At 39.5% G+C, this 15,663-nt stretch overlaps 1 protein-coding gene across 7 annotated transcripts in view; it reads left to right on the top strand.

The window, feature by feature from the left end:
* Window positions 1-1,914: 1,914 nt before the first annotated feature.
* Window positions 1,915-15,663, top strand: part of IMMT (inner membrane mitochondrial protein) — a 40,275-nt gene continuing 26,526 nt past the window's right edge. For all 7 annotated transcript variants that reach the window (XM_006930264.5, XM_019827537.3, XM_019827536.3 and 4 more), the window contains exon 1: window positions 1,915-2,091. In XM_006930264.5, the coding sequence (XP_006930326.1) occupies window positions 2,047-2,091 (45 nt within the window). In that variant the 5' untranslated portion in view covers window positions 1,915-2,046. The remainder of the gene's footprint in view (window positions 2,092-15,663) is intronic.

Genomic DNA, 15,663 nt, shown 5'->3' with positions numbered 1-15,663 from the left:
AACATATTCATAGGTTCCAGGAATTAGGAAAATGTACATATATTTGGGAATAATTATCCTGCCTATCATACTGAGTAATTCATTTTAAAACAATTATTTTTATAACAAAATATATTCAGGAAAAATAACTATTCCAAGATAAAAAAAAATTAGTGAGAAGAGTGGCATTGTTTAACCTCTTTTGCAAATCTCTTTTAAGATCTGGTTTAATAGAAAGCTGGATTCTGAAATTTGCTTATGCCTTCAATCTATTGTGATATCACTTGTCACCTAGCTTCTGGAAAAAATCTACTTTAAAATTACGAGATGAGTGAAAACAGCAAATATCTTAATGTTATGAAGGTAGTGTTGATTTTATGCGTCTTCTGAAAAGGTCTCAAACTCCCTAGTTCACACTTTGAGAACTACTGAGATGGTTATCCTTTAGTTCTTCTGGGTTTTAGAGTATGTAAATGGGTGATCAGCTTTGACCACTATCATTGCTATATTACTCTCCCACCTAAGATGGCCATGTTGAGCCTTAAAAACATTCCCCCATGCTGGAAAAGTACGGAGACATTTCATAAATGTTCTTTGAATTGGCGATGGGAGTTATTGCACATTTTTGAGCAGAGAAGTGACTTAAAAGTTGTGTATTTAGGGGAGTCTGTTTTAAAGCAAAAAAGTTTTCAGAAATTGCATGTAGAGGTTATGAAGATTAAGGATTTGGTTAAATGAGACATCAGGAAAACAAATTAATTTTGAAGCTTGAGATCCTGAAGCTGGAAAAGTTGGTAGGGATGTTCAGATCCAAGATGTAGCTGGGCCACAAATGGTTCGAACAGAAATTCCTGATTGGAATTGACAGGTTTATGGCCAAGGTGTTAGAAAAGTCATCACACTGGCATCACCCAGCATGACAGCAGTGGGCAGGGATAGGATGGGCAGATTGCAATTTAATTGCTAAAATTACTTTTAAAAAATGGGCGACTACACTGTAGGCCGTTAGGTGATAGGTGATACAAAATAGTGTAATGTGATTACTAAAGTACTCTGAAAAGCATCGAACATACACAAACATGATTATTTTAGGTAATTTTCCAATTACTTCTCCATTTTACAAGTGGGGTCAGTACCATACTGTAATAAACCCTAACTCTAACAACACCATACTGTAATAAATTACCTAGTTAAGACCTGAAAGTACTTTGTAAATACAATATTTATGCAAGTTAGTTTCCTTGATACTGTGCTGATAAGATCATTATTAATGCTAATAGTATAGAATACTATGTTCAGTATTTAACATGCCAAACTTTGGGTATAGACTTAGTGGAATACTTTGAACAGTTCTTCTGCACTGACCTCCTTAACTTCCAACCCATTCCACAGAAGCGGCCAAAATTATTTTTGTAAAATGAAAACGTGGTGGAAAAATCAGTGTGGTTTAATCTAGGAGTAGAAGCGATGGAACCCGAAGAATCTGGGTTTCTATCTCTGCGCTACCACTTATTAGATACGTGAACAACAAACACGCCGCACAAAGGTCTCTCCACTGTTCCTTCAGTGTCCCGTAATCAGGATGACTTCCTCAAGAAAGGCTACCAAATGAAGCGAACACGCAAACCAAGACAACACCATTGTTTACGTTAACTTTCGCCAGATCGACTGCTTTCTACGAAGTATCCAGGTGAAAGAGGCGGCTGAGATATTTTCTGGCTTGAATTGTTCGAAGAATCACAGCTGTTTTCCGCACTGATGTTTCCGACTCCCTTTCACCCTCCTGATTCCCCAGCTAACTCCTTCTTGCGGCTACAGAGAATTCCGAGAGAGACCCGGAAGGAGAAATCGCCTTTTCCGCCAGAGGAGGGCCCACCCTCTCCGAGCCGCCTAGGCGGGGTCGAGAGAGGGAGCTGCGCGTGCGCAGCGACGTTGGTTGCCCTTCCGGTACGCCCGCCCGGCGCGGAGAAGAGGCACGGACGCAGGCACGCACTCACGCACGCTCTCCCTTACTAGCGCCGCCGCGGTAGCTCCCGCGTACGCCAGCAGTGCGGTCCCCCGGCCGAGATGCTGCGGGTCTGTCAGTTATCGGGTGTGACTGCCGCCGCCCAGGTGAGCGCGAGGGCGCGAGGAGAGGGAGCGCGTGGTCAGGCTGACTTCATGCAACCAAAGGAAAATGGGGGAGGCTTTCTCTCTGTCTAGGCCCCAGGAGAGACGCGTGTGTCAGGGTCGCCCTCATCTGCGAGAGTCCCGGGCGGACCCGTGAGGCAGTTAGTTGGGGATTTAGCCCAACAGGATGACTTGAGGGTTATTGCTGAAGCGGGATGGGGTGTAGAAAGGAGTCGGTGGCGGGTAGGCGGGCGCAGGAAGGTAGGCATGGCTTCGGGGACCTGTCATCCAATCAGCCCCACGCTGCCCCAGTCAGGGACCAATCGTGGCTGCCGGCGCTCGGGTAGCCGGTTGGGCTCGTGATAGGTTTCGCGCAGCCAGTGGTTGAAGGTCGAGGGGAGAACTACAGTTCCCAGCAGGAAATGCATAGCCTTGGCTTTTTGAATCTTTAATAAGATGTTTAGACTGTTAGAGTCCGCGCTTTAGGGGTCAAGGTTGTAATTATTAGGGAGGGACTTTCTTTTTTGTAGCCGAGAGGAGCTCTGAGCTATTCTTACTCTAAACAAAAATGAAAGGTTGTGGTTTATGGAGTAAAAACTCTTGGTACTAAGGAAGGACAGGAGCCATGACCTTGGCTCATTTCTGAGATTAGCCTAGGAATATATCTCTCCAGGTGCTGGCACAACTTTGGCAGACATCCAAGAAGCCTAGACACCCAGTGACTTTTATTCCTGCATGGTTATCAAAGTAATTTTCTAAAATTGGAAATAAAAAAGTAAACCTGTTAACATTGCTCACAATTTGCAGAACATTGATATTTTGTAAAAATGTATTGCAAAACAGGTACTGTTACTCAGGTAGTAATTGAACAAAATCCCTGGTCATAGTGAGTTAGAAATAGTAAAAGTCAGCTTTTTTTTTTTTTTTTCTCCCTTTAAGTTTGCTTGTATCCCCACTTGTTGACGGGATAGAAGCAGCCTCTTCTTTAGGAAAGTAGGGTCTGTATTAGTTCTTTATTGATGCATAACAAATACCACAAATTTGGCAGGTTAAAAACACCCATTTATTATTTTGCAGTTTCCAGTCATGGATGGTCCGGGTTCTTTGTTCATTGCTACACAAGGTTGCAATCAAGGTGTTGACGGTGCTGTGGTTCTCATCTGGAGTTCAGGGTCCTCTTCCAAGTTCATTTTATTGGCAGAATTCAGGCCCTTGCCATTGAAGGACTGAAGTTCCTCTTTTCTTGCCTGGTCTCACCTAGCCCTCTTAGAGGCTGTTAGAAGTGTCTTGCCACAAGGTCCTCAGCGCCAATTTATAACATGGGTGTTTGCTTTCTTGCAGGCTACGAGGAGCTTGTCTCTTAGACTTCAAAAGTCTCCCTTAACTTTCCTGCTTATCTCTAGACCAACGTGTAAAGGGCTTATATGATTAGGGTAGGCCCACCTGAAAAACCTCCCTTCTGATGAACTCAGTCAACTGATTAGTAACCTGAATTACACTTGCAAAATCCCTTTTGCCATACAACCCTGATCCTCATGGCTTAACAGGGGGTGAGGATTTGGAGGACCATCTTAGTGTCTCTCCTAATACAGTACCCAAATGAGACTAGAAGAATGGAGGAAGTTGAGCTGCCTTTCAGGGCAGAACTGTTGGTTTGTCTTTGAAGCTCTCCTTTCCTGGCACAATCTTCTTATTCTGCCCTCAGGTTGTCATGGTTGTCATGAGCTCATGGCACAGCCTGAGACACTTACAAAGCAATCATCTCATTGCCACAATGACAGTATAGGTAGATGTCACCATCAGCAAAAGCAGTGGAGATGGGAGCCAGGATGGAGGGGATTTAGAGATGATGGTGTGCAGACACACTCGAAAGGGAATGATAGCAACAGGATCATGAAGGAGGAGAAACACAAGTCCTGTTGTGGGGACAGTGACCAGATGAGCCTGGCCACAGTACACACTTCATGTCAAGGGCCCACAGATAATGAGAATGGGAAGCTACCTTGGCTCAAATTGTGAAGGCCTTGAATGTGGATGCCAGTCAAGGACTTTGGGTTTCTTCTCAAGCTACAGGGAGTCAATGAAGGTTTTCAGAGGAAGGAAGTAACATAAAAATGTTTTAGGAAATTGATCCAAGCACAAAAGACAGATCTAAGAGACTAAGGAGGCAGGAGTATAGACTATTCTAGAACAGCCTATTCTGTATATGCGTATATGGTCTATAGGCTAGTATACACTAGGCCCATTAGTTTCTTTTAAAAATTTTTTAAGTTTATTTATTTATTTTGAGAGGGAGTGTGAGTGGGGGAGGGGCAGAGAGAGAGGGGGAGAGAGAATCCCAAGCAGTATCCGTGCTGTCAGTGCAGAGCCTGATGCGGGGCTTGAACCCACCAAACTGCAAGACCATGACCAGAGCTGAAACAGAGTCGGATGCTTAACCGACTGAGCCACCCAGGCGCCCCTATACTAATCTCTTTACATACTCCAGGCCTGAAGATGTAATTATGAGCTTATACAGGGAGGCTGTAGTAATGGGGGAAAAATGCATGAAAATCACTGACGTGTCTGTGTTCTGGGCATTCCCTTCAAACGACCAAGTTATACAGCTGATACCTGTCACCCAGGACCCTGGGAAGCTACCCAGCTCCCCTATCAGACCCTTGCTGAATTGCTGAATGACCATGTGACACTCCAGCCTGGGAAGGCACACACAGCTCTCCCCCAGATCTCATAGGCTCTGTCTCCTATTTCTGCATAAAGTCCAAAATTATTTTTTCTTCCTTGCCTTTATCAAAACATTTTTCACTTACTGGGCTCCCAATTAGGAAGTTAGAAGAAAACAGACTAAAGCTTCATACTAAAATATGAACCCTTTTCTGGCTTGCATTCACATTTTCTTTTCTTTTTTTAAATGTTTATTTTTGAAGGAGAGATAGAGTGTGAGCAGGGGAGGGGCAGAAGAGAGGGAGACACAGAATCTGAAACAGGCTCCAGGCTCTGAGCTGTCAGCACAGAGCCGCTACGTGGGGCTCGAACTCACAAGCTGTGAGATCATGACCTAAGCTGAAGTCAGACGCTTAACTGCCTGAACCACCCAGGTGCCCCAACATTCACATTTTCTTGTGGTCTTAAAATTGGTATTTTGTAAAATTCATTGGTTTATTCTTTTTGTTTTGTTTTGTTTTTAAGTTTATTTGTAGAGGGAGACAGAGCATGTTTGCGAACAGGAGTAGAGCGGGGGGGGGGAGAGAGAATCCTAAGCAGGCTCCATACTATCAGTGTGGAGCCCCCTGCACAGCTCGATCTCCCCAACTGTGAGACCATGACCTGAACCAAAATCAAGAGTTGGAGGCTTAACCGACTGAGCCACCCAGGCACCTCCATTGGTTTATTCTTAACTATCTCCTCAATCGTTCTGTAGCATTTGATATTGTTGCTTTGTGAAACTTTTTTTTACTCTTTAGGCTTTTCTCATGTATCTTGGGGCTCATTTTACCCTTCATTTCTTTCCTTTTTCCTGTCGATCTGTTTCTTCCTTGTACCTCTGAATATATCCCCAAGGCCCTCTTTTCCCATCTCTCTTCCTTTTTATTTTAATTAAGACTTAAAATGTGTTTTATTATTTATTTTTGAGAGAGAGACAGAGTGGGAATGAGGGAGGTGCAGAGACAGGGAGACACAGAATCCAAAGCAGGCTTCAGGCTCTGAACTGTCAGCACAGAGCCTGACATGGGGATTGAACCCATGAACTGCGAGGTCATGACCTGAGCCGAAGTCAGATGCTTAACCAACTGAGCCACCCAGGTGCCCCAGTACTTAACTTTTTTAAGAGCGGTTTTAGCTTTACACATGCATAGCTTCTTCCATTATCAGTATCCCCCATCAGAGTAGAACGTTTATTACAATCGATGAACTTAACATGGGCATGTTATAATCACCCAGAGTGCATAGTTTACATTGGGTTTCACTTTTGGTGTTGTACATTGTCTGGGTTTGAGCAGATATATGATGACATGTATCAGTCATTATGGTATTGTACAGAACATTTTCACTATCTTAAAAATTTTCTATTTTCCACTTATCACTTTCTTTCCTCACCTCCTGGCAAACACTGATCTTTTTATTATCCATAGTTTTGCCTTTCCAGAATGTCCTATAGATGGAATCATACACTATGTAGCCTTTTCACATTGGCTTCTTTCACTTAGTATTATGCATTTAACTTTCTTCCATGTCTTTTCAGGGCTTGATAGTTTTTTTTTTTTTTTAAATTTTTTAAGCACTGAATAATAATGTACTACGGTTTATTTATCCATTCACCTGCTGAAGGATATCTTGGTTGCTTCCAAGTTTTAGCAATTACGAATAAACCTGCTCTAAACATTCATGTGCAGGGTTTTGTGTGGACACAAGTTTTCAGCTTTTTTTTGGTAAATACCAAGGTGCATGATTGCTTTATTATCTGTTTAGTTTTGTAAGAAACTGCCAAACTATCTTTCAAAGTGGCTGAACTGTTTTTGCATTCCCAGGAGTGTTGAATGGGAGTTTGTGTTCCACGTCCTCATCAGCATTTGGTATTGTCAGTGTTAGGGACTTGGGCCATTCTAATACATGTGTAGTGAGATCTCATTGTTCCATCTCTCTATATACTCTTACTTGGGATTATATCAATTCTCAGAATTTTAATTCCGAAGCAGATGACTAGCTTCTTTTGAGCTTTGTACTCAGATTTTCTTTTCCTTGTTTGATGTGTCAACTTTATCCAGAATATTCTATTTGTCACAGTCCTTTCCACTCCATCAAACTTCATCTTCTTTAATGTTTTCCTGCTTTTACCATTGCCCTTCTAGAGTCAATTCTTTATGTAGTAGTTAATGAAGTCTTTTTTTAAAAGCATACGGATCATGGCATGCCCTTCATTCACATCCTATCACATTGAGAATAAAATATAAACTCTTTACCACACCCACCGGGCCCTTCATGATCTACTCTTTGCCTATTTCATTTTTCTACTCTGCCTTGTTCTGTCTTGATATCTCTAGCGCATACCTCATTACCTTTTGTTCCTATTTTATTTTAGTCTCATTGCCTTTTCATTTGCTGTTTCTTTTGCCCTGAAGTCTTCCCACACATTTTTGCTTAGCTTCTTTCATTTTGATATTTTCTCAAATATCACCTTCCCTTCAGAGAGGCCTCTCCTATCTAATATAGAACTTTGACCACTCTCTCCTTCCTTGCATGCCTCTGAACTTACCCCTACCCTACATTTACTTTATAGCTCTTACCAAAAGCTGACATAATGTATATTTATCGCGTCTTTGCCACATTAAAATGTAAGCTCCACAACGGGATTGTGTCCTTTACTGCTCTATTTCTAGTACTGACCCTAGTCCTTGGCTCCTAATAGATGCTCAGTAAATATTTATGACATGTTTGAATTAAAAAATAAATTATTTTCTGTTAATTTTTCTTAATCTCCATGAGTACATGTGACCTCACTTAAAGCCCCATAGGTTTTAGAATCTCTGATCATGTGTTAGGGTTCTCCAGAGTAACAGAACCAATAGGATACGTATATAAATAAAAGGATTTATTGTGTGGAATTGGCTTACGCAGTTTTGGAAGCTGGCAAGTCCAACATCTGCAGTGGAGCTAGCAGGCTTGATATGCAGAGACCCAGGCGAGCCTGTGGTGCAGTTTTAGTCTGAAGGCCAGTGACCTGGGGAGCTGATGTGCAGTTCCAGAATGAAAGCAGTCTCCTGGAGAATTCTCCCTCTTTGGGGGAGGCTGGTCTTTTTGTTCTGGTTAGACCTTCAACTGATTGGATGAGGCCCACCTACATTGTTGAAGGCAAGCTGCTTTATGGCACAATTCACTGATTTAAATGTTAGTCTCCAAAAACACCCTTTAAGTTGACATAAAATTAACCATCACATGGCATCTGTTTTATTCTTTGTGTCTGGACTTATCATCCCTAAATTCCTTACGTGTAGATATTCAATAGAAATGAATTATTCTGTTTTGTGTCCTCTTTCTTTCCAGAAATGTGCTTCAGAGCTCTAATTTTTCCTCAGTTTATTTCTCAGACTTAACACCATTTGTCATCTTAATCCCAGTGAGTTGGGGGTGTTTGGAGGACCTGGGTTTTCAGCTTAGCCTAGCCCTCTCCCAAACTATCCATTTGGTAGTGGTCATCTGCATATACAGAATCTTATCTGTGTATCACTTAAGAGAAAGAAACATTGTTCTTGAGGGTTGACAAAGCCAGTTTGTTTATGACCAGTTTGATAGCAGGACTAGTTTCAGATTGAATTTGTGTGTGGACATTTTTAGCTGTCATCTTCTAGAATTCTTTTTTTTTTTTATTAGGACTGTGAAACAATATGTTAGTAGTAATGTCTGCCAAGCACACACGGTAGGAAGTAGTTTAATATATCATGAAGCTTGCTGTTTGCTTTTACCCATACTAGAGTCGTTTTTATTTTTCCTTATTTTCATTTCTTTAGGCCAGTGGCTTTCAAACCATTTTGGAATAAATTTTACACCGTAACTGAAGACATGCGAGTGAGAATATATGAATCATATACATACATATATGCAGGGAAAATTAAAGTGTTAAGTTATTTCTTTTGCCATATTGATTAGTATCTGCCATTTCCTTGTTGTAACTGAAGGGTACTTAGATACAGGATGTGTCTATGCTGAGAGAGAATGCTGCTTCAGTGCCAAACTTACTGCATTTTTTTGGTGTGATATATTTTTAACCTTAATTCATGATTCTTTAAGAAAAATTTTTTTTTGTAATGTTTGTTTATTTTTGAGAGACAGAGACAGAGCACTACTGGGGAAGGAGCAGAGAGAGAGCGGGGGAGACACAGAATCTGAAGCAGGCTACAGGTTCTGAGATGTCAGCACAGAACCCGATGCGGGGCTCAAACTCACGAACTGTGAGATCATGACCTGAGCCGAAGTCGGGGCTTAACCGACACCCAGGCGCCCCTTCATGATTCTTATAAAATATTTTAAGTTAACTGTAGAAAAACTTAAGTTGTCACATACTAATCTGCATTTCAAATGTAGAACTGGGCATTAACTTCTGGATGTCTTGTTTGTGTGGGAGGAATCCTTATGACAAAACCCACCAAAACATCATCAGTTATAGCAACCAGCAATATCTAGAGGGAAAACCTGGAACCTCCAGATAGGGTTCATGTGAGGGGATTATTTATTATAGTTACTTGTTTCCAGATTGTGGTTTCTTTTTGTATGTTCGTGTTAGTTTGGAGCTAAGGAATAGAGGGTTTGTGCAAGAACATAATATGGGAGTTGTATGTTTTATCATATCAGTTTTTAAAAATCATGTTTCTATAGGTTAGAAATAGCAATGCTAACCTTATAATATTTATTACAAAGTTATGTGTCAAGGCAGATTGCTTTGAAACAGCATAGGTTTTTCTACATCATAAGTTTAGATGTTATTATTATCATCTAGTATTATTAGTAAAAGGAATTCGAGAACTCAGAAAGTGTGTTAAAGTAGGATATTTAGTTTATATAGAGAGATTAACTTGCTGCTTAAGAAAGAGAGCTCTAGAGGTCAAAGTGGATGTGGCAATGGTTTCTTAGATATGACTCCAAAAGATAAATTGGATTTCATCAGAATTAAAAATTTTTATTCATCAAAGGAGTGAAAAGAGTGGGAGAAAATATTTTCAAACCACGTATCTGATAAGGATCTAATATCCAGAATATGTAAAGAACTCCTACAGGTCAACAACTGAAAGACAACCCAAATAAAACATGGGGCAAGGGACTTGAATAGACATTAATCCAAACAAGATATATAAATAATTAAGAAGCACATGAGGGGCGCCTGGGTGGCTCAGTCGGTTAAGCGTTTGACCGTGGCTCAGGTCATATCTCATGGTTTGTGAGTTCAAGTGCCACATCAGGCTTGATACTGTCAGCACAGAGCCCACTTTGGATCCTCTGTCTCCCCCCCACTCCCCCGCCCCTCCCCTGTGTGAGTTCTCTCTCTCAAAAATAAACATTAAAAAAAGCACATGAAAAGATGTTAAAAATCTGTTGACGTTAGGGAAATGCAAATGAGGTCCACAATGAAATAGCCATTTCATGCTCTCTAGAATGCCTATAATAAAAACAGAAAATAACAGGTGTCAGGATGTAGAGAAATTGAACCCTCCTACATTGCTGGTGGAAATGTAAAATGATGCAGAGTTAGACATAGAATTACCATATGACCCTGCAATTCCACCTCAACAAAAAATTGAAAACAGGTGTTCAAACTAACTTTCAGAGGAATATAGCGGTATTTACATACAGCACATGTTGCTGATTTCTTAATTTGTACTGGTTGGTAATGATCTTTCGTAGGCCTTGGTTCTACTCTGGGCTCTTGGTTTCATCCCTTGAATTATCCTTCCTTTTCCAGAAAATATTATTATCTTAACTTTGGGTTTCCTGTGGGTCTTTTTGGGGTTTTCTCCATGAGACAAAAGCTACACCCACAAATATTAAGATTAAGCCCTTTGCCGTTTTGGACTCCCTGTGAGGCCGCTATGGCGTAAAACCCTTTAGATTCTCTGTAGCCCTGTTGTTTAACAAAAAGACTGTGGAAGTATCCCCTTAGGATTCCCAAGGGGCCTTTTCTGTGTGTGAAAAGATTCTGTGAAGAACACCTCCTTAGAACTTTGAGGTCTTCAAGTATTTTTGCAGACTGGAAAGGCTGAGAATGAGAAACAGTTTTATTTTTGAACTTATCAAGTCCTAGCTCCTTAATATTTCCTTTAAATTGTACTTGAAAGCTAGACAGGTTTTGTGGCTTGTTTGAAGCTCATTTTTACCCTTATACTCTGCTAAAAGAAATAGTTGGTACTCTTGAGCATTCTGCTTGAAACTCTCTAGCTAAATCTTATCAGTTCATTAGGTATAGCTCCTAATTTTCTGTTTGTCATGCCTTACCACAGGTGACAACTTTGACAAACTTCAGACACCACACACAGAGATCCTTTTTCCTCCAGGTTTCCAAAACATTTTTCTCACTTTTCTGAAGCCCTCACCAGTGGTTTCCATGAAGACCATTAGGCTTCTGCTAAGTCTCTTCAAGGTCCTTCCAACTCTCACCCTCCATGCACCCCACATGCTTGATGTTTTACTGCAGCAGCCCGTTGCTTCTAGGTACAAGTATCCATTTGGTTATGGTTATATAACAGATTACCCCAAACTTAGTGGTATTAAATAACATCATTTATTATCTTATAATAATAAATAATATGTATTATATAGGTAAAAATTATACAAATGAAAACATTGATTATATAAATAACATATTACATTTTAGTTCTGAAGATTTCTGGGCTGTGTTAGATTTTTGAGGTCTCATGAAGTTGCAAGGTTCCGGGGAAAATGGCAAGGTTCTGGAAAACCAGGTCAGATGGGAAATGTAATAATTTTTGGAAAATACAATTTGTCACAATGAATAAATGAACAAAAACCCCTAAAACCCACAATTGGTGATTATCAGAGTATAAGTGGATAAAAATGGATAATAAATGGATAAAAAGATAAAAAGCATTTATCCTGCCTTATGAACTGTACTTTGGGTAACCAAACTGTAGGTGAGGAAAAATATCTCTTTGAAAAATATGTCAAATAATAAATGAAAAATAGTAGCATTACCACTTTTTGCAACTTCCAGTAAATTAATGGATCTAGACCTTGTACATCAACACAGTTGATAACATCATAAAAAGAGATAACCAGCCTTTGAGTGCCTCCTGATGAGAGAACACGACACCACCTAAAGTTTTGCCAGAGAGAATAAACCCGAGTCTGAGCAGGTGTCTGGCTCTAACTCTGGTTTGCGGGAAATGCAGAAGACAGGATCATGTTAAATCATATCTTAAGCAAAATCTAGTCTGTGGAAAATTCTACAGATCAAGTAACCCAGGTTCTTCAATAAATTAATTATTGGAGGGAAAACTCATAGATTAAAAGAGACTTAGAAGAGATTTTTTTTTTTAAATAAGGTAAAACTGCGTATGGTATATGGGCTCATACTCATACTTGGGTGGTAAAACCATAAATTTCTGACTTTTACAACTGCTTTAGGATATTACATGCTACATATTGTTGGCTAATGAGTAGGATACTTAAATTTTTTAAAATCAAGAGCCACTGGTTTAGATAAACACCCTATAAATTTGAGTCATGATACAGTCATCGTTTCTACTTTTTTCTCATACAGAAGTAGGAAACTTGATTGGTATCAATTTTTGGCCATAAAAGATAATTTCTTTTCACATTTAATACACTCTTAAGTCAGGGTTCATTTTATAATGGTATGTTTAATTGAAAGCACGTTGATAGCTCAGCTTTCAAAAAAAAAAAAAAAAAGGAATATCCAGAAAAATTCTGAAAAATAATAGTACTTAAGAGAGGACAAGCCCTACCAGATTAAAAGCTAATTCTTTCTTTTAAATAAATTTTTTTTAATGTTTATTTATTTTTGAGAGAGAGAGAACAAGCCCGAGCGCGAACTGGGGAGGGGCAGAGAGAAAGGGAGACACAGAATCCGAAGCAGGCTGCAGGCTCTGAGCTGTCAGCACAGAGTCCGACGTGGGGTTCAAAGCCACGACTGAGAGATCATGACTTGAGCTGAAGTTGGATGCTCAACTGACTGAGCTCCCCATGTGCCCCAAAAGCTAATTCTAAGATGCAGTAGTTAAAACACTGTAGAATTAGTGTAGATCAGTGGAACAAAATAAGAAATCTAAATGCAGCAAGGCATTTGGTGTGTTTTAAAGGTGGCATTTCAAATTATTGGAAAAAAACTTATTGTTCAGTCTATGATTTAGGGATGACTGAATAGACATTTGGAAAAAATAAACTTGAATCCATATTTTACACTAATTTCAAAGATTTATACATTTTAAAAAATGAAACTATGAGAGTAGAAGAAATATTGAAGAATTACTTTATAATCTGAGGGTGGCTTTCTAAGAATATGAGAAAACCTAGAAGCCATATAAGAAAAGATTGACAGTTTTGCCTACATTAAAGTAGTTTTTTGCATGGCATAAACTACCATGAACAAAGAAAAAATCAGATCACAAACTGGATAAAACCATTTGGAATTAGCAGACACATGGCTAATTTCTCTTTATATATAAAGAGAAAAGAATATGAAGAAGTTCAGTCTTATTTAAAAGTGGTCAAAACAGAGAAAGACAGATACCATGATTTCACTTGTGTGTGGAATCTAAACAAATGAGGGGTGCTTGGGTGGCTCAGTTGGTTGAGCGGCCGACTTTGGCTCAGGTCATGATCTTACTGTTCGGTTCATGGGTTTGAGCCCCGTGTCGGGCTCTGCTGACAGCTCAGAGCCTGGAGCCTGCTTCAGATTCTGTGTCTCCCTCTCTCTCGGCCCTTCCCCTGCTCACGCTCTGTCTCTGTCTCTCAAAAATAAACATAAAAAAATTTTTTTTAAAAAGGAATCTAAACAAATGAATAGATAGCAGAATCAGACCTATAAACACAGAGAATAACAGTTGCCAGAGGGGAGAGGATGTGCGATGGGGAAAGGACAAAATGGGTAAAGAGAACTGAGAGGCACAGAGTTCCAGTTATAGAATGAATAAGTCAAAGATAAAAGGTGTAGTATAGGGAATGTAGTCATTGATATTATAAAAGTGTTGTATGGTGACATGATAGCTACACTTGGGGTGAGCATAGCATAACAGAGTTGTTAAATCACTATGTTGTATACCTGAAACTAATGTAACATTGTGTGTCAGCTATACTTAAAAAAAAGAAAAAGTGAAATGGTATATGGAAATGTTCACTGAACACTTTTATTTTAGGGAAAAAGTCCATATAAACAGCAATAATAAAAAAATAATAAAAGTCAAAGGATACAATCTGATCATTCATAGAAAATAAAAATATCATAAATACATGAAAAGATATACAGTCATAAAGGAAATGGTGATTAAAACTACACTGAAGGTGTGTTTGGAAGGCTGTGAGAAAACATACTCTCTCACTACTAGGGGACAGTTGGGCTACTCGGGCAATATTTATCAACATTGCAAATTTTACTTAAAGAATTGACCCAAAATGATGTAGATTTCCCAGGCAACATTATTTATTTTAACAAAAATTTAGAGTAACCTCACTGTCCATCAAAGGGGTTCTGGTTAAATACATTAAATAACATCCATACAATGGAATAATGAATTACACCCACTAGGAAGAGTTCATTTACTGATACGATCTCAAATACATATTGTTGAATGAACTTTAGTTCAGAACTAGGTATGTATTATGGTATCTTCTGTAAAGGGAGTGTTTCAGGAATTCTCTGTCACAGAATATCTCTGGATATACAAGAAGCTGATAGCATTTGTTGCTTACGGAGAGATCTGAGTGGCTGGGGGGAACAGAAGTTGTGAGAGAGACCACCTTATATGCAACTAAATCTTTGGAATTTTTATTTAAAAATTTACATTTTAAGTTAATACTAGGAACTGTAAACTTACAGTCACATCAGATAACATTCTATCAGTGGAGGGAAGAGGGTCAAAAGTAGAAGGTAGATGAAACAGGTTAAAAAACAAATTGATGTGAAATAGGGTATTCTTGAGTTTTAGTGTTCATTTGGTTTTGTACTTGGATTCACTTTTCCACTATTATGTTTGCTGCTTGATGTTTCAGTTATCTAATTACTCACCGTTAACAGTGTCTTAACTTTTGGGGCGCCTGGGTGGCTCAGTTACTTAAGTGTCCAACCTCAGCTCAGGTCATGATCTTGTGGTTCGGGAGTTTGAGCCCAGTGTTGGGCTGTGCTGACAGCTCAGAGCCTGGAGCCTGCTTCAGATTCTGTCTCCCTCTTTCTGCTCCTTCCCCGCTTACGTGCTCTCTCTCTCAAAAAATTAAAAAAAAAAAAAGTGTCTTAACTTTTGAATACTTTTTTGTACCTCTGAAAGTAAAGAATAGAACCTTAAATAAATACAACTTTAGTGGTTCCCTAATATTTCTTTTCTAAGTCAACAAGATGGAGTTGTTGACCTATCAAAGTAGATGCAGTTCTGTTTAAACTTCCACATAACCCACTTTTTAAAAAAAATTTTTTTAATGTTTATTTTTATTTTTGACAGAGAGAGAGAGAGAGACAGAGACAGAGACAGAGCATGAGCGGGGGAGGGGCGGAGAGAGAGGGAGACACAGAATCAGAAGCAGGCTCCCGGCTCTGAGTTGTCAGCACAGAGCCTGACGATGTGGGGCTTGAACTCACACTGCAAGATCATGACCTGAGCCATCCAGGCGCCCCTACATAACCCACTTTATAGAATAGTAGGAAAACATGCCTTTCTATTAAATGCAGTAGAAAGATGTTGAGAATTCTCGATGTTAGGTAGCAATTGAAATACTTTTAAAATACCGACTATAACTGCTTTACATGTTGTAAAACATCTAGCTGCTTGTTGTGTTTTTTTTTTCCTAAACGTGTTGTGACATTAATGTTTACCTTTAGGCTTTGGCAAATAGAGTGTA

This window comes from Felis catus, chromosome A3 (genome assembly GCF_018350175.1).
Source record: "Felis catus isolate Fca126 chromosome A3, F.catus_Fca126_mat1.0, whole genome shotgun sequence".
Taxonomy (NCBI): Eukaryota; Metazoa; Chordata; class Mammalia; order Carnivora; family Felidae; genus Felis; species Felis catus.
This window is presented reverse-complemented; position numbering and strand designations above follow the sequence as displayed.